Raw genomic sequence first — 22,463 nt, 5'->3', positions numbered from 1 at the left:
CTAAGGACCTGCTGTTCATTATGTCTTGTTTCCATCTGCAGGGGGAGAGCAAGGACCTGCTGTTCATTCTAACATCAAAGTACAACGCCTGCATCTTGGAGTACAAACAGAATGGAGACAGCATCGATATCATCACACGTGCACATGGCAACGTTCAGGTGGGTGCACGTAAACACACATGGCAACGTTCAGGTGGGTGCACGTAAACACACATGGCAACGTTCAGGTGGGTGCACGTAAACACACATGGCAACGTTCAGGTGGGTGCACGTAGACACACATGGCAACGTTCAGGTGGGTGCACGTAGACACACATGGCAACGTTCAGGTGGGTGCACGTAGACACACATGGCAACGTTCAGGTGGGTGCACGTAAACACACATGGCAACGTTCAGGTGGGTGCACGTAAACACACATGGCAACGTTCAGGTGGGTGCACCGTGCACGTAAACATTGTCATTCAGTTTGTCTTGTTGTGACAAACTTGTTGTTGTTGTTGCGATTTCCACACTAACACACCGTGTATTGAAGCACTTAGAGGGAGCAAAAACATATGCAAGACTTCTCTTTGTTGATTTTAGCTCAGCCTTTAATACAATCCATCCAGACATTCTTCTTCGTAAGTTATCTGAGATGAAGGTGATTCAGTTCTGATTAGATGGTATTTCTCCTTTCTATCTGACAGGCCACAACAGGTGAGATTTAATTTGGCGCTCTCTGATAGGGCAGTAAGCAGTACAGGGGCCCCCCAGGGGACAGTTGGCTCTCTGATAGGGCAGTGAGCAGTACAGGGGCCCCCCAGGGGACAGTTAGCTCTCTGATAGGGCAGTGAGCAGTACAGGGGCCCCCCAGGGGACAGTTAGTTCTCTGATAGGGCAGTGAGCAGTACAGGGGCCCCCCAGGGGACAGTTAGCTCTCTGATAGGGCAGTGAGCAGTACAGGGGCCCCCCAGGGGACAGTTAGCTCTCTGATAGGGCAGTGAGCAGTACAGGGGCTCCCAGGGGACAGTTAGTTCCTCCCTTTTGTTTACCCTATACACAAATGACTGTCAGCTCACAGCCCAATCAGTGTGTAGTCAAGTTCTCTGACGACACTGTTATACTTAGGTGGTGTACAGACGAGGACGTATTTTGAGTTACCTGGGCAAGTAATTAGCCGATCTGCCCTTTTTGTCACACGGAGACGGCGTTTTGGGGGACTTAAACGGCTAATTTTGAAACCACCTTCCAGAGTGGGAAAGTTTGGAGACGCGACCTTCTCGTCTCCGTGTGTATAGCGAATGCCGCCTAATTTGCTGAAACGGTGATGTCATAGTCCCCTCGCCCCCTCCAAACTAACCAGTGTTAATGGTTTATTTCACCATAACCACTTACATATAAGTATCACAGCTATTTTATATTTGCACATAATGTCTATAAATCTCTTCTCCAAAAATAGCCGATCTGCAGCCCGCATGCATGAGCTTGTAGAGGAGCTGTTTTTGGAGAACAGATATAAATTATGGTGATTACCAATCTGGAAAGACAAGAAAATAAACGGATGATCTTCTACATTATTGTTACTATTAAATGGTGTAGTGTAGAATAGATTAGTATAGGCTATACAAGTTAGGCAGCACAGCCACCGTCTGTCCGTTGCTGCGCAGCAGGTGGAATCAATCTAAACGAGCAATTATCTGACATTCAGATGTGTTGCGCACCAGCGAATATATATTCAATCTCCAAAGTCAAACTCATAAGTTCACAATGTATCATGCCGCCCCTCGTTGTGAGAGAAGGGGTGGGAGAGAGAGCGGGGGTGGGAGTCAGAGAGGGGGGGGGGGGGGGGGGGGAGAGAGAGGGGAGCTTGTAGATCTGCTATTTTTCAATAGCTAAATTATAACTAAATGTTTAAAACACCAACAGGGGTTCCCGCCCAAAATAGGTTAGGACTGGGTAGATAGGTTAGGACTGGGTAGATAGGTTAGGACTGGGTAGATAGGTTAGGACTGGGTAGATAGGTTAGGACTGGGTAGATAGGTTAGGACTGGGTAGATTTGAACCCGGGTCCTCCTTGCACTCAAAAGGAGCATGTTTTTAACCCATTCTGGGTGGGAACCCCTTTTGGTGTTTGCATTATGTTATGCTTTAGCTATTGAAAAATCACACCTGTGTGAACTGAGTGGTGCAGTGACGTCACACACTAACCATAGCAACCATGCTCACCCCTACGTGGCCCCACGTACAGGTACACAGGTACATACAGACAAAGCTGGTTATTGGAGTGATTTGCACCTCTCAAAAATAGCAGAGCTACAAGCTCATAGCGCGCCACTCGGTGGCGCGCTATGAGCTTGTAGATCTGCTATTTTTTTTAAATCGAAGAACCACTGACATATAAACATAGCTTTTTCAGAAAACTGTCAGGATGTGGAAGACATTTTTAGAATTTGATCTCAGGTCAAAATGGGTTAAAGCACTAACTGGCTGAGACACCAGGCACACCCAAATGTCATGTCATTTTAGGGAGTTTATCTATTCTGTTTCCTTCCTCCTGTTAAATGTAAGGAAAGATAAGATATACAGACCAGAGATTGCGTTAGGCCGGTAACTGCCAGTTTGTGGCCGATCTTTAATGACAAAAGCCAGAAAATATAATTCTCTCTGGGCATCTTGACCGGTCGTTGGGAGATCTGTTGTTCTCTGGGCATCTTGACCGGTCGTTTGGAGATCTGTTGTGCTTGTAGAAGAAAATACGTGGTGGCCCTGTTGGACTTTCTTGTCCATTTATGCTACTGTGTTAACCCATTCTGGGCGGGAACCCCTTTTGGTGTTTTAAGCATTATGTTATACTTTAGCTATTGAAAAATAGCAGATCGGGGGCACGGTGGCACAGTCGGTAGTGCTGTCGCCTCACAGCTAGAAGGTCCTGGGTTCGATTCCCGCTCGGGACGCTGTGGGTGCTGGCGGCGTGTTTCCTCCTCCGCGTCATCAGTGCCCATACCCGAGGCGGGGTTGGCGAAAGGGCCTTTCTGTGTGGAGTTTGCATGTTCTCCCCGTGTCCCCTAGGGTAGGTACCCTCACATGTTCTCCCCGTGTCCCCTAGGGTAGGTACTCTCACAAAAACATGCAGTAATCCTGGTCTCTAAACAAACTGCCTCCCCCTGGCCAGCTGGGGCGCCTGATGGAGGGGAAAGGAACTGGTTGGAATAACGTGTTCCTTCCACGCGCTACGTCCAACCAGGGAAACTCCCCCCTGTCAGGTGTAAAGGAGCAACTTGGACACTCAAGTCCGTTGCTCTCCCCATGTCCCCCATATATGGGGACTAGGTTGGCAGAGGGTGTGTAGAGCCCAGGATCACATTAGATAATTGGCACAGGGGTGAAAAAAATGGGTTACAAAATCGAGGGATAAAAATGTAAACGAAAAATAGCAGATCTAGAAGCTCATAGCGCGACACTCGGTGCCGCGCTATGAGCTTGTAACTCTGCTATTTTTGAAAAAAAAACATGAAAATGTGCCTCAAATCTTTGAATATATATTATTACAGAGTGAACATTTTAACTCAAATCTTTGCTTCTGGGGGGGGGTCCCCGGAACAACATATTTTCAGATGGGTGGACGGAGACATATTACATATAATTGTTGGGGTCCTTGACATGAAATATTGAGCACCACTGATATACCACTAGTACAGAAACATAAGGTTTTTCAGAAAACTGAAGACATTTTTTGAAATTTCGATGTCAGGCCTAAATGGGTTAAATATTACAAAACAGGCATTCTTATTATCACAGTTAACGCCACAAATCCACCAGATGATGCGTTTACAGAAAAGACCGTATTTAGTCTTATAACTGATTACTGTTTCTGTTATCTCAAAGCCGGTATCAACAAAATATATCGTAGACAAGGGGAAATTGTACTGATTCATTTAATTAGGACAAGAATGAAATAAATAGGCTAATGTAACCACAGCTGACAAGGTATACATCAGAGTCGGAATGGGTTTTGGATGACTGATCACTGATCACGATGCCAATGTGTTACATAAGGTCCTGCTTCTAATTTAAACTACATTTCATGGCATCCATCCACACTATTCCAGCCTGTGACGGACAGTTCTCCATGGCCCTCAAATATCTATTCATTGGTAATTATTTGGTTTGGTTTATTATGCTCTTTATATCCAAGGAGAGTTATTTGCCGCTGTAGTAGATATAGCTTAAAGGACAACTTTAGTTTTTTTCAACCAAGGTTCATGTTTTAGGTTGTTATTAGAGAAAGTAAAAGATGAATGTTAATTGTTTTTCATTTGCTGCTTTCTTTCATTTTAGCTATTTTTAACAGGGGGGGGGGGGGGGCGGGGGCATTCGAACATGGTCCTAAATATGTATTCTTTTACAAAACAATATGGCGATTTATTTTTAATAGTCCTACTAGACCCCAATAAATGATATCTGGCCACAAAAGATCACAAGATCTATTGAATGTGACAAACTGACATATTGAGCCTACGACACACATTATGGCTTCCCCCTAGTACCTCTACCTTCACATTCAGTAGATCCTGGGATCCTTTGTGGCCAGACATCCAGACCCCCAGGAACGTGCCCAGGGGGCCGGGCCGATTCCGGCGAGCCAACACATCCGAAACGGTTGAGAAATGACAGTTACCGTGTGGGGGTCCCCCTACTGTACCCTCTACTGTACTGTACTGTCACTGTACTGCACTGGCACACCCAAAATCACCATATATACAGTTAATATGTGTGTGTGTGTTTGTGTGTGTGTTAGGTTGCGCACAGGTGGTGAAAAACAACCATGCTATTTTCGTGCTCATACCCAGCCAGGCAGGCACCCAACCACACACACACACACACACACAGCTCCGTAAGGGAGTGGTTCACCACTAGCTCCCGCTCAGCCAGTGAGAAGAACCGCTTCAAACATTAATGTGGGAGTGAAAGTGAAGCGAAAGCGACATCCATGCGTTTTGCACGTCTGGTGGATTCGAAGCTGTGAACGTTTATTTTACTGTTTTGACTATTTGACTGTTGTTTTCAAAGTTCAGTTGGGACCCTTTCATTTGAGGCCAGCTTCATGTTCAGTTGGGACCCTTTCATTTGAGGCTTTTATGCAGTCGATGTTCCAACATGATGTCGGTATAGTAATTATTTAGTCTGTCCAGAGAGACCAGCTTAGTGACGCTCTGGTGTTTACAAAGCCTTGCATGCACTCAGCTATCCTTGGCATCCGTATGGCTTTGCATTCATTAAACCCACCCAGACCACCACTTCTCAACATCAGGGGTCCGGGGATCACCAGGAGTCCCAAACTGAGTGAAGTGAACGAATTATTCAATTTGTAAACTCGTCTGAAATCCGTATCAGTGGTGCTCAAACTTTGCCATGTCAAGTACCCCCATCTGAAAATATTTGGTGTCCCCCCCCCCCCCCCCCCCCCCCCACCACCACCCCCAGAAGCAAATATTTGAGTTAAAAACGTTCGCTGTGAAATAATATATTATATATGAAAAGCACACATGTTGATGATTTTTCAAAAATTGCAATTCTACAAGCTCGTAGCGCTTTTCACATTCTGATCTGCTATTTTTAATCGAGTTGTGACCCATAAATATTGCTCTGTGATGAGCCACACAAATGGGTGTGTCCCACCGTTTGGGAACCAAATGGGTGTGACCCACTGTTTGGGAACCAAATGGGCGTGTCCCACTGTTTGGGAACCAAATGGGCGTGTCCCACTGTTTGGGAACCAAATGGGCGTGTCCCACTGTTTGGGAACCAAATGGGTGTGTCCCACCATTTGGGAACCACATGGGTGTGTCCCACCGTTTGGGAACCAAATGGGTGTGTCCCACTGTTTGGGAACCAAATGGGTGTGTCCCACTGTTTGGGAACCAAATGGGTGTGTCCCACTGTTTGGGAACCAAATGGGTGTGTCCCACTGTTTGGGAACCAAATGGGTGTGTCCCACTGTTTGGGAACCACATGGGTGTGTCCCACTGTTTGGGAACCACATGGGCGTGTCCCACTGTTTGGGAACCAAATGGGCGTGTCCCACTGTTTGGGAACCACATGGGTGTGTCCCACTGTTTGGGAACCACATGGGTGTGTCCCACTGTTAGGGAACCAAATGGGTGTGTCCCACTGTTTGGGAACCACATGGGTGTGTCCCACTGTTTGGGAACCAAATGGGCGTGTCCCACTGTTTGCGAACCAAATGGGCGTGTCCCACTGTTTGCGAACCAAATGGGCGTGTCCCACTGTTTGGGAACCAAATGGGTGTGACCCACTGTTTGGGAACCAAATGGGTGTGTCCCACTGTTTGCGAACCAAATGGGCGTGTCCCACTGTTTGGGAACCAAATGGGTGTGTCCCACCGTTTGGGAACCAAATGGGTGTGTCCCACTGTTTGGGAACCAAATGGGTGTGTCCCACTGTTTGGGAACCAAATGGGTGTGTCCCACTGTTTGGGAACCAAATGGGTGTGTCCCACTGTTTGGGAACCAAATGGGTGTGTCCCACTGTTTGGGAACCACATGGGTGTGTCCCACTGTTTGGGAACCACATGGGCGTGTCCCACTGTTTGGGAACCAAATGGGCGTGTCCCACTGTTTGGGAACCACATGGGTGTGTCCCACTGTTTGGGAACCACATGGGTGTGTCCCACTGTTAGGGAACCAAATGGGTGTGTCCCACTGTTTGGGAACCACATGGGTGTGTCCCACTGTTTGGGAACCAAATGGGCGTGTCCCACTGTTTGCGAACCAAATGGGCGTGTCCCACTGTTTGGGAACCAAATGGGTGTGTCCCACTGTTTGCGAACCAAATGGGCGTGTCCCACTGTTTGGGAACCAAATGGGTGTGACCCACTGTTTGGGAACCAAATGGGTGTGTCCCACTGTTTGCGAACCAAATGGGCGTGTCCCACTGTTTGGGAACCAAATGGGTGTGTCCCACTGTTTGGGAAACAAATGGGTGTGTCCCACTGTTTGGGAACCAAATGGGTGTGTCCCACTGTTTGGGAACCAAATGGGTGTGTCCCACTGTTTGGGAACCAAATGGGTGTGTCCCACTGTTTGGGAACCAAATGGGCGTGTCCCACTGTTTGGGAAACAAATGGGCGTGTCCCACTGTTTGGGAACCAAATGGGTGTGTCCCACTGTTTGGGAACCAAATGGGCGTGTCCCACTGTTTGGGAAACAAATGGGCGTGTCCCACTGTTTGGGAACCAAATGGGCGTGTCCCACTGTTTGGGAAACAAATGGGCGTGTCCCACTGTTTGGGAACCAAATGGGTGTGTCCCACTGTTTGGGAACCAAATGGGTGTGTCCCACTGTTTGGGAACCAAATGGGTGTCACCCACTGTTAGGGAACCAAATGGGTGTCACCCACTGTTTGGGAACCAAATGGGCGTGTCCCACTGTTTGGGAACCAAATGGGTGTGTCCCACTGTTTGGGAACCAAATGGGTGTCACCCACTGTTTGGGAACCAAATGGGTGTGTCCCACTGTTTGGGAACCAAATGGGTGTGTCCCACTGTTTGGGAACCAAATGGGCGTGTCCCACTGTTTGGGAACCAAATGGGTGTGTCCCACTGTTTGGGAACCAGCGATCTGGACTAATCGTTCTCCATCTCTGTGGACGTTGGCAGGATCGCATCGGCCGCCCGTCGGAGACGGGCATCATCGGCATCGTGGACCCGGAGTGCCGTATGATCGGCCTGCGCCTGTACGACGGCCTGTTCAAGGTCATCCCTCTGGACCGAGAGAACCGCGAGCTTAAGGCCTTCAACATCCGCCTGGAGGAGCTGCAGGTCATCGACGTGCACTTCCTGTACGGCTGCCAGGCGCCCACCGTCTGCTTCATCTACCAGGTAGGCTGGCTGTGTGTTGTGTGTGTGTGTGTGTGTGTGTGTATGTGCGCACGGCGTGTTTTGTGTGTGCGCGCACGTGCAGGGAAGATGTAGGAATGGGACGACATGAAAATTCACGTTTCACATTTATTGTGGCAAAAAACTATTGCGATTAACGATATCATTGCGATAATCAAAATATGCCTAACCCATTTTGGGCGGGAACCCCTTTTGGTGTTTTAAAGCATTATGTTATACTTTAGCTATTGAAAAATAGCAGATCTCCAAGCTCATAGTGCGCCACCGAGGGCCACGCTATGAACTTGTAGGTCTGCTATTTTTGAAAAATCGTGAAAATACAATTACTATCCTATGGTTATTATGACGGAAGACAATTACTATCCTATGGTTATTATGACTGAGGACAATTACTATCCTATGGTTATTATGACGGAAGACAATTACTATCCTATGGTTATGACGGAAGACAATTACTATCCTATGGTTATTATGACTGAGGACAATTACTATCCTATGGTTATTATGACTGAGGACGATTACTATCCTATGGTTATTATGACGGAGGACAATTACTATCCTATGGTTATTATGACGGAGGACAATTACTATCCTATGGTTATTATGACTGAGGACAATTACTATCCTATGGTTATTATGACGGAGGACAATTACTATCCTATGGTTATTATGACTGAGGACAATTACTATCATATGGTTATTATGACTGAGGACAATTACTATCCTATGGTTATTATGACGGAGGACAATTACTATCCTATGGTTATTATGACTGAGGACAATTACTATCATATGGTTATTATGACTGAGGACAATTACTATCCTATGGTTATTATGACGGAGGACAATTACTATCCTATGGTTATTATGACTGAGGACAATTACTATCCTATGGTTATTATGACGGAGGACAATTACTATCCTATGGTTATTATGACTGAGGACAATTACTATCATATGGTTATTATGACTGAGGACAATTACTATCCTATGGTTATTATGACGGAGGACAATTACTATCCTATGGTTATTATGACTGAGGACAATTACTATCATATGGTTATTATGACTGAGGACAATTACTATCCTATGGTTATTATGACGGAGGACATTTACTCAGGATGGTGGTTTTCAATTTCACTATAGTTACAATACATTTTAATGAAACTATTTTTAATTGTACTATTCTTTTCTTGTTTTGTAGATGTGTATTTTTATACACACACACACACATTTACACACACACACACACACACACACACACACACACACACACACACACACACACACTGTAAGCCTGTCATGTTGAGATGGTTCTGTAAGCCTGTCATGTTGACATGGTTCTGTGAGCCTGTCATGTAGAGATGGTTCTGTGAGCCTGTCATGATGAGATGGTTCTGTAAGCCTGTCATGTTGAGATGGTTCTGTAAGCCTGTCATGTTGACATGGTTCTGTAAGCCTGTCATGTTGAGATGGTTCTGTAAGCCTGTCATGTTGACATGGTTCTGTAAGCCTGTCATGATGAGATGGTTCTGTAAGCCTGTCATGTTGACATGGTTCTGTAAGCCTGTCATGATGAGATGGTTCTGTAAGCCTGTCATGTTGACATGGTTCTGTAAGCCTGTCATGATGAGATGGTTCTGTAAGCCTGTCATGTTGACATGGTTCTGTGAGCCTGTCATGTAGAGATGGTTCTGTAAGCCTGTCATGTAGAGATGGTTCTGTAAGCCTGTCATGTAGAGATGGTTCTGTAAGCCTGTCATGATGAGATGGTTCTGTAAGCCTGTCATGTTGAGATGGTTCTGTAAGCCTGTCATGATGAGATGGTTCTGTAAGCCTGTCATGATGAGATGGTTCTGTAAGCCTGTCATGATGAGATGGTTCTGTAAGCCTGTCATGTTGAGATGGTTCTGTGAGCCTGTCATGTTGAGATGGTTCTGTGAGCCTGTCATGATGAGATGGTTCTGTAAGCCTGTCATGTAGACATGGTTCTGTAAGCCTGTCATGTTGAGATGGTTCTGTAAGCCTGTCATGTAGAGATGGTTCTGTAAGCCTGTCATGTAGAGATGGTTCTGTGAGCCTGTCATGATGAGATGGTTCTGTAAGCCTGTCATGTTGAGATGGTTCTGTGAGCCTGTCATGTTGAGATGGTTCTGTGAGCCTGTCATGTAGAGATGGTTCTGTAAGCCTGTCATGATGAGATGGTTCTGTAAGCCTGTCATGTTGAGATGGTTCTGTAAGCCTGTCATGATGAGATGGTTCTGTAAGCCTGTCATGTTGAGATGGTTCTGTAAGCCTGTCATGTTGAGATGGTTCTGTAAGCCTGTCATGTTGAGATGGTTCTGTGAGCCTGTCATGTTGAGATGGTTCTGTAAGCCTGTCATGTTGACATGGTTCTGTAAGCCTGTCATGTTGACATGGTTCTGTAAGCCTGTCATGTTGCCATCTGTCGCCTTCACATTTTCTTGTCTGCAAATTGGTGCAAATAATGTTTGTTTGGTCTGTTCCCGAGAATCCAACATAGTTTACCACTGACGTTCAGTTCTTTTAGGGAACTAGCTCTTCCTCGTCATCCGAGTCGCCGTCCATTGCTGCTGTGGTCTTGTGCAGACTTCCCCCTCCTGTGGTCTTGTGCAGACTTCCCCCTCCTGTGGACTTGTGCAGACCTCCCCCTCCTGTGGTCTTATGCAGACCTCCCCCTCCTGTGGTCTTGTGCAGACCTCCCCCTCCTGTGGTCGTGTGCAGACCTCCCCCTCCTGTGGTCGTGTGCAGACCTCCCCCTCCTGTGGTCGTGTGCAGACCTCCTCCTCCTGTGGTATTGTGCAGACCTCCCCCTCCTGTGGTCTTGTGCAGACCTCCCCTCCTGTTGTCTTGTGCAGACCTCCCCCTCCTGTGGTCGTGTGCAGACCTCCCCTCCTGTGGTCTTGTGCAGACCTCCCCCTCCTGTGGTCTTGTGGTCTAATCCTGTCTCTCTGTCTGTGTAGGACCCCCAGGGCCACCATGTGAAGACCTACGAGGTCTAATCCTGTCTCTCTGTCTCTTTAGGACCCCCAGGGCCGCCATGTGAAGACCTACGAGGTCTAATCCTGTCTCTCTGTCTCTTTAGGACCCCCAGGGCCGCCATGTGAAGACCTACGAGGTCTCCCTGAGAGAGAAGGAGTTCAATAAGGGTCCCTGGAAACAGGAGAACGTGGAGGCTGAGGCGTCCATGGTCATCCCTGGTAAGCACAGAAATGTGTGTGTGTGTGTGTGTGTGTGTGTGTGTGTGTGTGTGTGTGTGTGTGTGTGTGTGTGTGTGTGTGTGTGTGTGTGTGTGTGTGTGTGTGTGTGTGTGTGTGTGTGTGTGTGTGTGTGTGTGTGTGTGTGTGTGTGTGTGTGTGTGTGTGTGTGTGTGTGTGTTCGACCTATGCCCTTACTGGGCTGCGTTCACACATTAAGACACCTGTCTTGTGTCTGCGTTTAATGGCTGCTCCAATGCATTTCCAATGGAAGCCCAAATGGTTTGACCAAACATTTTGGGCAGAACACATCCATCAAAGCTGTGTTCAGACACAAGTCAGGTGTCTGACACAAGTCAGGTGTCAGACACAAGTCAGGTGTCGGACACAAGTCATGTGTCAGACACAAGTCAGGTGTCGGACACAAGTCAGGTGTCGGACACAAGTCAGGTGTCGGACACAAGTCAGGTGTCGGACACAAGTCAGGTGTCGGACACAAGTCATGTGTCGGACACAAGTCATGTGTCGGACACAAGTCATGTGTCGGACACAAGTCATGTGTCGGACACAAGTCATGTGTCTGACACAAGTCAGGTGTCTGACACAAGTCAGGTGTCTGACACAAGTCAGGTGTCTGACACAAGTCAGGTGTCTGACACAAGTCAGGTGTCAGACACAAGTCAGGTGTCAGACACAAGTCATGCGTCGGACACAAGTCAGGTGTCGGACACAAGTCAGGTGTCAGACACAAGTCATGTGTCAGACACAAGTCATGTGTCTGACACAAGTCAGGTGTCAGACACAAGTCATGTGTCGGACACAAGTCATGTGTCAGACACAAGTCAGGTGTCTGACACAAGTCAGGTGTCGGACACAAGTCAGGTGTCGGACACAAGTCAGGTGTCAGACACAAGTCATGTGTCAGACACAAGTCAGGTGTCTGACACAAGTCATGTGTCACAAGGCAAGTGTCAGACACAAGTCAGGTGTCAGACACAAGGCAAGTGTCTTGAACGCAGCCCAGTGAGGGCATATGTCGACCCCGCCCCGCTCACCTCCGCCCCACCCCCTCCTGGTGTTGCGGCCATCTTGGATCCTAAACACAATATAAACAATGTGAGAGGGGTGGGGCCGAGAAAGGCCCTTATTGACACAAGTGTCAACGTTAGAGGAGACGAATATGCAGGAAAGAAAAACATGTATGCAGGATTGACCCCTGGCTCATGACCAGTCCCTTGACCAGACCCCTGGCTCATGACCAGTCCCCTGACCAGTCCCCTGACCAGACCCCTGGCTCATGACCAGTCCCCTGACCAGTCCCCTGGCTCATGACCAGACCCCTGACTCATGACCAGTCCCCTGGCTCATGACCAGTCCCCTGGCTCATGACCAGTCCCCTGGCTCATGACCAGACCCCTGGCTCATGACCAGTCCCCTGGCTCATGACCAGACCCCTGGCTCATGACCAGTCCCCTGGCTCATGACCAGACCCCTGGCTCATGACCAGACCCCTGACCAGTCCCCTGACCAGTCCCCTGGCTCATGACCAGACCCCTGACTCATGACCAGTCCCCTGGCTCATGACCAGACCCCTGGCTCATGACCAGTCCCCTGGCTCATGACCAGACCCCTGGCTCATGACCAGTCCCCTGGCTCATGACCAGTCCCCTGACCAGTCCCCTGGCTCATGACCAGGCCCCTGGCTCATGACCAGACCCCTGGCCCCTGACCAGTCCCCTGGCTCATGACCAGTCCCCTGGCTCATGACGCAGTCCCCTGGCTCATGACCAGTCCCCTGACCAGTCCCCTGACCAGTCCCCTGACCAGTCCCCTGACCAGTCCCCTGGCTCATGACCAGTCCCCTGGTCATGACCAGTCCCCTGGTCATGACCAGTCCCCTGACCAGTCCCCTGACCAGTCCCCTGACCAGTCCCCTGGTCATGACCAGTCCCCTGACCCCTGACCAGTCCCCTGGTCATGACCAGTCCCCTGGCCCCTGACCAGTCCCCTGGCTCATGACCAGTCCCCTGGCTCATGACCAGTCCCCTGGCTCATGACCAGTCCCCTGACCAGTCCCCTGGCTCATGACCAGTCCCCTGACCAGTCCCCTGGCTCATGACCAGACCCCTGGCTCATGACCAGTCCCATGACCAGTCCCCTGGCTCATGACCAGTCCCCTGGCTCATGACCAGTCCCCTGACCAGTCCCCTGGCTCATGACCAGTCCCCTGGCTCATGACCAGTCCCCTGACCAGTCCCCTGGCTCATGACCAGACCCCTGGCTCATGACCAGTCCCATGACCAGTCCCCTGGCTCATGACCAGACCCCTGGCTCATGACCAGTCCCATGACCAGTCCCCTGGCTCATGACCAGTCCCCTGACCAGTCCCCTGGCTCATGACCAGTCCCCTGGTCATGACCAGTCCCATGACCAGTCCCCTGACCAGTCCCCTGGCTCATGACCAGGGGACTGGCTCATGACCAGTCCCCTGGCTCATGACCAGTCCCCTGGCTCATGACCAGTCCCCTGGCTCATGACCAGTCCCCTGACCAGTCCCCTGGCTCATGACCAGACCCCTGGCTCATGACCAGTCCCCTGGCTCATGACCAGTCCCCTGGCTCATGACCAGTCCCCTGACTCATGACCAGACCCCTGACTCATGACCAGACCCCTGACTCATGACCAGTCCCCTGACCAGTCCCCTGGCTCATGACCAGGGGACTGGCTCATGACCAGTCCCCTGGCTCATGACCAGTCCCCTGGCTCATGACCAGTCCCCTGACTCATGACCAGTCCCCTGACCAGTCCCCTGGCTCATGACCAGGGGACTGGCTCATGACCAGTCCCCTGGCTCATGACCAGTCCCCTGGCTCATGACCAGACCCCTGGCTCATGACCAGGGATGTCTCTTTACTCACCAAAGTGTTCGCTTGAGAAGAATTATAACAGATTGTCAGAATTATAACAGATTGTCAGCGGGTGAAATTGTGTTTGGAGAGTGCATGATAGTCCATTGTGTCTTTCAGTTCCAGAGCCATTTGGGGGCGCTATAATCATTGGGCAGGAATCCATCACATACCACAATGGAGACAAGTACCTGGCCATTGCACCTCCTACTATCAAGGTGAGTTTGGCGGGAACCCCTTTTGGTGTTAGCATTATGTTATGCTTTAGCTATTGAAAAATAGCAGATCTACGAGCTCATAGCGCGCCACCGAGTGGCGCGCTACGAGCTTGTAGGTCTGCTATTTTTGAAAAATCGAAGGACTGACATAGAAACATAGCTTTTTCAGAATACTGTCAGGATGTAGAAGACATTTTTAGAATCTGATCTCAGGTCAAAATGGGTTAGTCTACAAGGACGGTTTTCAATGTTGTCGGCCTCTACAACAGCACTTTGCATATTATTGGATGTCATTTAGAATTTTGTTATGCCTTTGTTGTTGTGTTTACTTCAGTGAAAAGCGCTGCATCCTGGTTGGTATTTATTTTCAATGTGGAACATAGAGTAGGGGAATACCGGCAGCTACCGGGAGATACTTATTTATGGGTGAGTTCACTCCTGGGGCCTGAGTACAGTTTATGGAATGCATTGGAGTCTATGGACTTTAGAGTGAAGTTTACTGAATGCATTGGAGTCTATGGGCTTTAGAGTAAAGTTTACTGAATGCATTGGAGTCTATGGACTTTAGAGTAACGTTTACTGAATGCATTGGAGTCTATGGGCTTTATGGTAAAGTTTACTGAATGCATTGGAGTCTATGGACTTTAGAGTGAAGTTTACAGAATGCATTGGAGTCTATGGACTTTAGAGTGAAGTTTACTGAATGCATTGGAGTCTATGGACTTTAGAGTGAAGTTTACGGAATGCATTGGAGTCTATGGACTTTAGAGTAACGTTTACTGAATGCATTGGAGTCTATGGGCTTTATGGTAAAGTTTACTGAATGCATTGGAGTCTATGGACTTTAGAGTGAAGTTTACAGAATGCATTGGAGTCTATGGACTTTAGAGTGAAGTTTACTGAATGCATTGGAGTCTATGGACTTTAGAGTGAAGTTTACGGAATGCATTGGAGTCTATGGACTTTAGAGTAAAGTTTACAGAATGCATTGAAGTCTATGGACTTTAAGAGTGAAGTTTATGGAATGCATTGGAGTCTATGGACTTTAGAGTAAAGTTTATGGAATGCATTGGAGTCTATGGACTTTAGAGTAAAGTTTACATAATGCATTGGAGTCTATGGACTTTAGAGTCAAGTTTATGGAATGCATTTGAGTCTATGGGCTTTAGAGTGAAGTTTACTGAATGCATTGGAGTCTATGGACTTTATGGTAAAGTTTACTGAATGCATTGGAGTCTATGGACTTTAGAGTGAAGTTTACAGAATGCATTGGAGTCTATGGGCTTTAGAGTAAAGTTTACTGAATGCATTGGAGTCTATGGGCTTTAGAGTGAAGTTTACTGAATGCATTGGAGTCTATGGACTTTATGGTAAAGTTTACTGAATGCATTGGAGTCTATGGACTTTAGAGTGAAGTTTACAGAATGCATTGGAGTCTATGGGCTTTAGAGTAAAGTTTACAGAATGCATTGGAGTCTATGAATGCATTGGAGTCTATGGACTTTAGAGTAACGTTTATGGAATGCATTGGAGTCTATGGGCTTTAGAGTAAAGTTTACGGAATGCATTGGAGTCTATGGGCTTTAGAGTAAAGTTTACGGAATGCATTGGAGTCTATGGGCTTTAGAGTAAAGTTTACAGAATGCATTGGAGTCTATGGACTTTAGAGTAAAGTTTACAGAATGCATTGGAGTCTATGGGCTTTAGAGTAAAGTTTACGGAATGCATTGGAGTCTATGGGCTTTAGAGTAAAGTTTACAGAATGCATTGGAGTCTATGGACTTTAGAGTAAAGTTTACGGAATGCATTGGAGTCTATGGGCTTTAGAGTAAAGTTTATGGAATGCATTGGAGTCTATGGACTTTAGAGTGACGTTTATGGAATGCATTGGAGTCTATGGGCTTTAGAGTAAAGTTTATGGAATGCATTGGAGTCTATGGGCTTTAGAGTAAAGTTTACAGAATGCATTGGAGTCTATGGACTTTAGAGTGAAGTTTATGGAATGCATTGGAGTCTATGGACTTTAGAGTAAAGTTTATGGAATGCATTGGAGTCTATGGGCTTTAGAGTACAGTTTATGGAATGCATTGGAGTCTATGGACTTTAGAGTGACGTTTATGGAATGCATTGGAGTCTATGGGCTTTAGAGTAAAGTTTATGGAATGCATTGGAGTCTATGGACTTTAGAGTGAAGTTTATGGAATGCATTGGAGTCTATGGGCTTTAGAGTAAAGTTTATGGAATGCATTGGAGTCTATGGGCTTTAGAGTAAAGTGTATGGAATGCATTGGAGTCTATGGACTTTAGAGTAAAGTTTATGGAATGCATTGGAGTCTATGGGCTTTAGAGTAAAGTTTACAGAATGCATTGGAGTCTATGGGCTTTAGAGTAAAGTTTATGGAATGCATTGGAGTCTATGGGCTTTAGAGTGAAGTTTACAGAATGCTTTGGAGTCTATGGGCTTTAGAGTGAAGTTTACTGAATGCATTGGAGTCTATGGACTTTAGAGTGAAGTTTACAGAATGCATTGGAGTCTATGGGCTTTAGAGTAAAGTTTATGGAATGCATTGGAGTCTATGGACTTTAGAGTGAAGTTTATGGAATGCATTGGAGTCTATGGGCTTTAGAGTGAAGTTTATGGAATCCATTGGAGTCTATGGGCTTTAGAGTGAAGTTTATGGAATGCATTGGAGTCTATGGACTTTAGAGTAAAGTTTATGGAATGCATTGGAGTCTATGGACTTTAGAGTGAAGTTTACTGAATGCATTGGAGTCTATGGACTTTAGAGTAAAGTTTATGGAATGCATTGGAGTCTATGGGCTTTAGAGTGACGTTTACTGAATGCATTGGAGTCTGGACTTTAGAGTAAAGTTTATGGAATGCATTGGAGTCTATGGACTTTAGAGTAAAGTTTATGGAATGCATTGGAGTCTATGGACTTTAGAGTGAATTTTACTGAATGCATTGGAGTCTATGGACCTTAGAGTGAAGTTTACAGAATGCATTGGAGTCTATGGACTTTATGGTAAAGTTTATGGAATGCATTTGAGTCTATGGACTTTAGAGTGAAGTTTACTGAATGCATTGGAGTCTATGGACCTTAGAGTGAAGTTTACAGAATGCTTTGGAGTCTATGGACTTTAGAGTGACAAACGAGTTACAGGCCGGGCTGTTTTCTGCCCCTTCATTGGATGAAGCACACGCATTCGTGTGATCTTGTAGATCTGCTATTTTCCTTTCTTTCCCCTCTCTCTCTCTTTAAGATTTCCCACTACACCATAAAGACATGCCCATTTCCCACTACACCATAAAGACATGCCCATTTCCCACTACACCATAAAGACATTCCCATTTCCCACTACACCATAAAGACATGCCCATTTCCCACTACACCATAAAGACATTCCCATTTCCCACTACACCATAAAGACATGCCCATTTCCCACTACACCATAAAGACATTCCCATTTCCCACTACACCATAAAGACATGCCCAAAACAGATTCATACCAGATTAACCCTAACCCTAACCCACTACACCATAAAGACATGCCCAAAACAGATTCATACCAGATTTAAAGTGACACTTTTTATGCTCCATTCCTGGTCCTGGAATCGGCTCCAGAAAGACTGAAAACTGGGGCACTTCATCCCCTTGGGTGATTTAAGAAGTTTACCACACACACACACACACACACACACACACACACACACACACACACACACACACACACACACACTACATACACACACACACACACAAATGAGGTCTGCAGCTGTGTTACTTGATTTTGTGTAACTATGTATTTAATGCAGTGGTTCTCAAACCTTTTAAACAAAATAAATAGAAACAAACAAACTTGAGGACTTGATATAACCACAAGGAACTGAAACACTCGCCATTGCCGTTCCTCATGTACAACAACACTGTGTGTGTGTGTGTGTGTGTGTGTGTGTGTGTGTGTGTGTGTGTGTGTGTGTGTGTGTGTGTGTGTGTGTGTGTGTGTGTGTGTGTGTGTGTGTGTGTGTGTGTGTGTGTGTGTGTGTGTGTGTGGGGGGTTGCAGCAAAGCACCATCGTGTGCCACAACCGGGTGGACCCCAACGGGTCTCGCTACCTCCTGGGGGACATGGAGGGACGGCTGTTCATGTTGCTGCTGGAGAAGGAGGAGCTGATGGACGGAGCCGTGGTGCTGAAGGACCTGCATGTAGAGCTGCTGGGAGAGGTACCTGTCTGTCTGTCTGCTGGGAGAGGTACCTGTCTGTCTGTCTGTCTGTCTGTCTGTCTGCTGGGAGAGGTACCTGTCTGTCTGTCTGTCTGTCTGCTGGGAGAGGTACCTGTCTGTCTGTCTGCTGGGAGAGGTGTCTGTCTGTCTGTCTGTCTGTCTGTCTGTCTGCTGGGAGAGGTACCTGTCTGTCTGTCTGTCTGTCTGCTGGGAGAGGTACCTGTCTGTCTGTGTCTCCATCTGTCTGTCTTTCTCTTTCTATAGACCGATTCAGAAACGGGTCTCATGGTCGCAGGCAACGTATTTCCTGTAGGCGGAGACGCCATATCTGCGGTTTCCCCGCACCTCCTCCTACTACAGTGAATGGAAAAGTGACTGATGTTAGTCTGCCTCAAACGTCACTCTTTTAACTGCTTTTTACTAACACTAACATTACAAAGATGCTCCAGAACATCGAGATGAACCTGTGTAGTTTAACAGTAGTGGTAAGGAATGTCAAAATATCTACCGCGGTGTCTGAGACCAGAGCCATAGAGTAATGGTTGAGACAAAGCAGTAAATGGTAAATGGTGCATTTATATAGCGCCTTTATCCAAGGCGCTTTTACATAGATTGTGCATTACATTCACCCATTCACACACACATTCATACACCGATTGCGGCAGAAGCCATGCAAGGCACCAACCAGCACATCGGGAGCAATTTAGGGTTCAGTGTCTTGGAGCCGGGATTCGAACCGCCGACCCATGGATCATTGGACGACCTGCTCTACCTCCTGAGCCACAGTCGCCCCACAGTGGAAGGTCCTGAAAGATACATAACGTCAGTCTTACCCAATACCCAATATTTCTGTTTTATGAACACAAGGCTGCTGTACTTTATACCTCATACTTTAATGCTTAGTAGATATGTCGTCTCCGCCTACAGGAAATACGTTGCCTGCGACCATGAGACCCGTTTCTGAATCGGTCTATAAGGAGCACCCACCGCCTACTCTTCCCGTACAACACTCCCTCCTTGACAGGTCCCGGCCTGTCCCGGCCCATAGGAGTATGTGTGTAGTGACTCATATAATCCTCCCCGTCTGGCCTCCCTCACCCAAACCGTCCGTTTTGAGTCGTATATAGATGCTTGAAGCCCGATGCACCACAGTGGATCCTAACCCACCACAACAGGGTGGTGGGTTAGAATCCACCACAGTGGATCCTAACCCACCACAACAGGGTGGTGGGTTAGAATCCACCACAGTGGATCCTAACCCACCACAACAGGGTGGTGGGTTAGAATCCACCACAGTGGATCCTAACCCACCACAACAGGGTGGTGGGTTAGAATCCACCACAGTGGACTCTAACCCACCACCCTGTGCAGCTACTTAACATTGCGGCAACTGCAGCCATCCAGGCACTCTGTCTCACTCTCTTTCTGTCTCTTTTCATTCCCCCTCTATCGCTCTCTATCTCTCTCTATCTCTCTTTCTCTGCCTGTCTCACTCTCTTTCTGTCTCTTTTCATATCCCCTCTATCTCTCTCTATCTCTCTCTCTATCTCTCCTTCTCTGCCTGTCTCTCTCTCTCCATCTCTGTCCATCCATCATGCTTGTATTCTCCCTCTTTCACCTGCTCTCCTATTCTGTCTGTCAGGCAAAAACCTTGTATCTCCATATTATTATTATTATTATTTCACATCATTGTTTTCTCATAAATGTTTGTTATATACAGCGTCCCATTGAAACGGTGGTGAGGCCCACAGCGTGTCACAATGTGAGCTTAAGCTCACATTTTTGCTATTCCTGAAAACCTGTTTGTGGCTTTTCTACATATCTAACCAATGAAATGTATTTACAAGAGATTGTGACTAAATCATTACTCCATTGGAATCTTTTATTTTTTTACCATTCTCCCTAAAGTAACGGTTTTGCACATACAAGGTTTTACATCCAACAGCAGAACTGCGTGTGGAGTTCAGTTCAGTTCAGTTCAGTTCAGTTCAGTTCTGTGTCTGTGTCGTTGACTGACATCTCATCATTTAGTCCCAAAGCATTTAGCTGCATCTGATGTCTCCTCGCGTCCTCCATCTGATGTCTCCTTGCGTCCTCCATCTGATGTCTCCTTGCGTCCTCCATCTGATGTCTCCTCGCGTCCTCCATCTGACGTCTCCTCGCGTCCTCCATCTGATGTCTCCTTGCGTCCTCCATCTGATGTCTCCTTGCGTCCTCCATCTGATGTCTCCTCGCGTCCTCCATCTGACGTCTCCTCGCGTCCTCCATCTGATGTCTCCTTGCGTCCTCCATCTGATGTCTCCTTGCGTCCTCCATCTGATGTCTCCTCGCGTCCTCCATCTGATGTCTCCTCGCGTCCTCCATCTGATGTCTCCTCGCGTCCTCCATCTGACGTCTCCTCGCGTCCTCCATCTGATGTCTCCTCGCGTCCTCCATCTGATGTCTCCTCGCGTCCTCCATCTGATGTCTCCTTGCGTCCTCCATCTGATGTCTCCTCGCGTCCTCCATCTGACGTCTCCTCGCGTCCTCCATCTGATGTCTCCTCGCGTCCTCCATCTGACGTCTCCTCGCGTCCTCCATCTGACGTCTCCTCGCGTCCTCCATCTGATGTCTCCTCGCGTCCTCCATCTGATGTCTCCTTGCGTCCTCCATCTGACGTCTCCTCGCGTCCTCCATCTGTTGTCTCCTCGCGTCCTCCATCTGACGTCTCCTCGCGTCCTCCATCTGTTGTCTCCTCGCGTCCTCCATCTGACGTCTCCTCGCGTCCTCCATCTGACGTCTCCTCGCGTCCTCCATCTGATGTCTCCTTGCATCCTCCATCTGACGTCTCCTTGCGTCCTCCATCTGATGTCTCCTTGCGTCCTCCATCTGATGTCTCCTTGCGTCCTCCATCTGACTTCTCCTCGCGTCCTCCACACTTCTTCAGAGGAGCAGGGAAATCATCTCCGCTCTGCGGGGCTTTTTACAAGTTCTCGTCCTCTTCCATTAAATGTTGATTTAGAAGCAGTGCAATAAGAATACAACACGACGACGTCTGGAACTGAGTCTGTGTTGAAAGCAGACAGTGCCTAGCAGGTGGCTGCTTAATGACTTATTGAGGCCAGAGTTCCATGCTATGAAACTGAATGACTGTGGGGCTGGTATTTATCAGGCTGAGTGCTGGACTCAAAACTCATTCATTACAAAACATGTTTTCAGAGTCAATCTGCTTGTCAGGGAGGGGATGCAGTCCTGACAATGCTGGTAAAATAGATTTTCATCTAGTATATGGTTGTCCGAAAACCATCAAAAAGAAAATGTGAGTATCATGTGAATATTAAGGAGATTGTTCATGAGATGAGCAGCAGGTGGCACTGTTTCTCCAATCATGTTATTAGACATTCATTGTTGTCTGACACTCTTTTGTCCAGAATGTTTAAAACAGACTGCCTGGTTGAACAACATTGAGTTCCAGGCATGCTTGAATTGGGTCGTAACTCACAGCTGCACAGAGGCACCAGTTCAGCTGTCTTTTGCCTGAGCAGCACCCTCATTACTTATGTATGGAAGTCAGTGGTGTAAAGTAACTAAGTGCATTTACTCAAGTAGTGAGCACAATTTTGAGGTACTGAGGGTCGGAACCCCTTTTGGTGTTTTAAACATTATGTTATAATTTAGCTATTGAAAAATAGCAGATCTACAAGCTCATAGTAGTGGCGCGCTACAAGCTTGTAGGTCTGCTATTTTTGAAATATCGTGAAAATATTTATTTCAGAAAACTGGAGGATTTTTTTTTTAAATTTTGAGGTCAGGCCTAAACGGGTTATTATCAAAATACGTTCACTTATTTTTTCTTAAGACTGACTGGTCTTGACCAGTCATTCAGTAGCATAGCATGGAACTGCTAACGTCTCAATAAGTCATTAAGCCCCAGTTATTCAGTAGCATAGCATGGAATACCAGCCCCACAGTCATTCAGTAGCATAGCATGGAATACCAGCCCCACAGTCATTCAGTAGC

At 47.3% G+C, this 22,463-nt stretch overlaps 1 protein-coding gene across 1 annotated transcript in view; it reads left to right on the top strand.

Annotated features, from left to right (window-relative positions):
* Positions 1-22,463, top strand: part of ddb1 (damage-specific DNA binding protein 1) — a 118,984-nt gene that overhangs the window by 6,192 nt on the left and 90,329 nt on the right. The window contains exons 3-7 of the mRNA XM_079496739.1: positions 42-158; positions 7,658-7,879; positions 11,004-11,118; positions 14,142-14,239; positions 18,306-18,464. Of these exons, the coding sequence (XP_079352865.1) occupies positions 42-158; positions 7,658-7,879; positions 11,004-11,118; positions 14,142-14,239; positions 18,306-18,464 (711 nt within the window). The remainder of the gene's footprint in view (positions 1-41; positions 159-7,657; positions 7,880-11,003; positions 11,119-14,141; positions 14,240-18,305; positions 18,465-22,463) is intronic.

The sequence above is a fragment of the Electrona antarctica genome, assembly GCF_951216825.1.
Source record: "Electrona antarctica genome assembly, chromosome: 3".
Taxonomy (NCBI): Eukaryota; Metazoa; Chordata; class Actinopteri; order Myctophiformes; family Myctophidae; genus Electrona; species Electrona antarctica.
The sequence above is the reverse complement of the archived record's forward strand: the minus strand, read 5'-3'. Positions and strand labels throughout refer to the sequence as shown.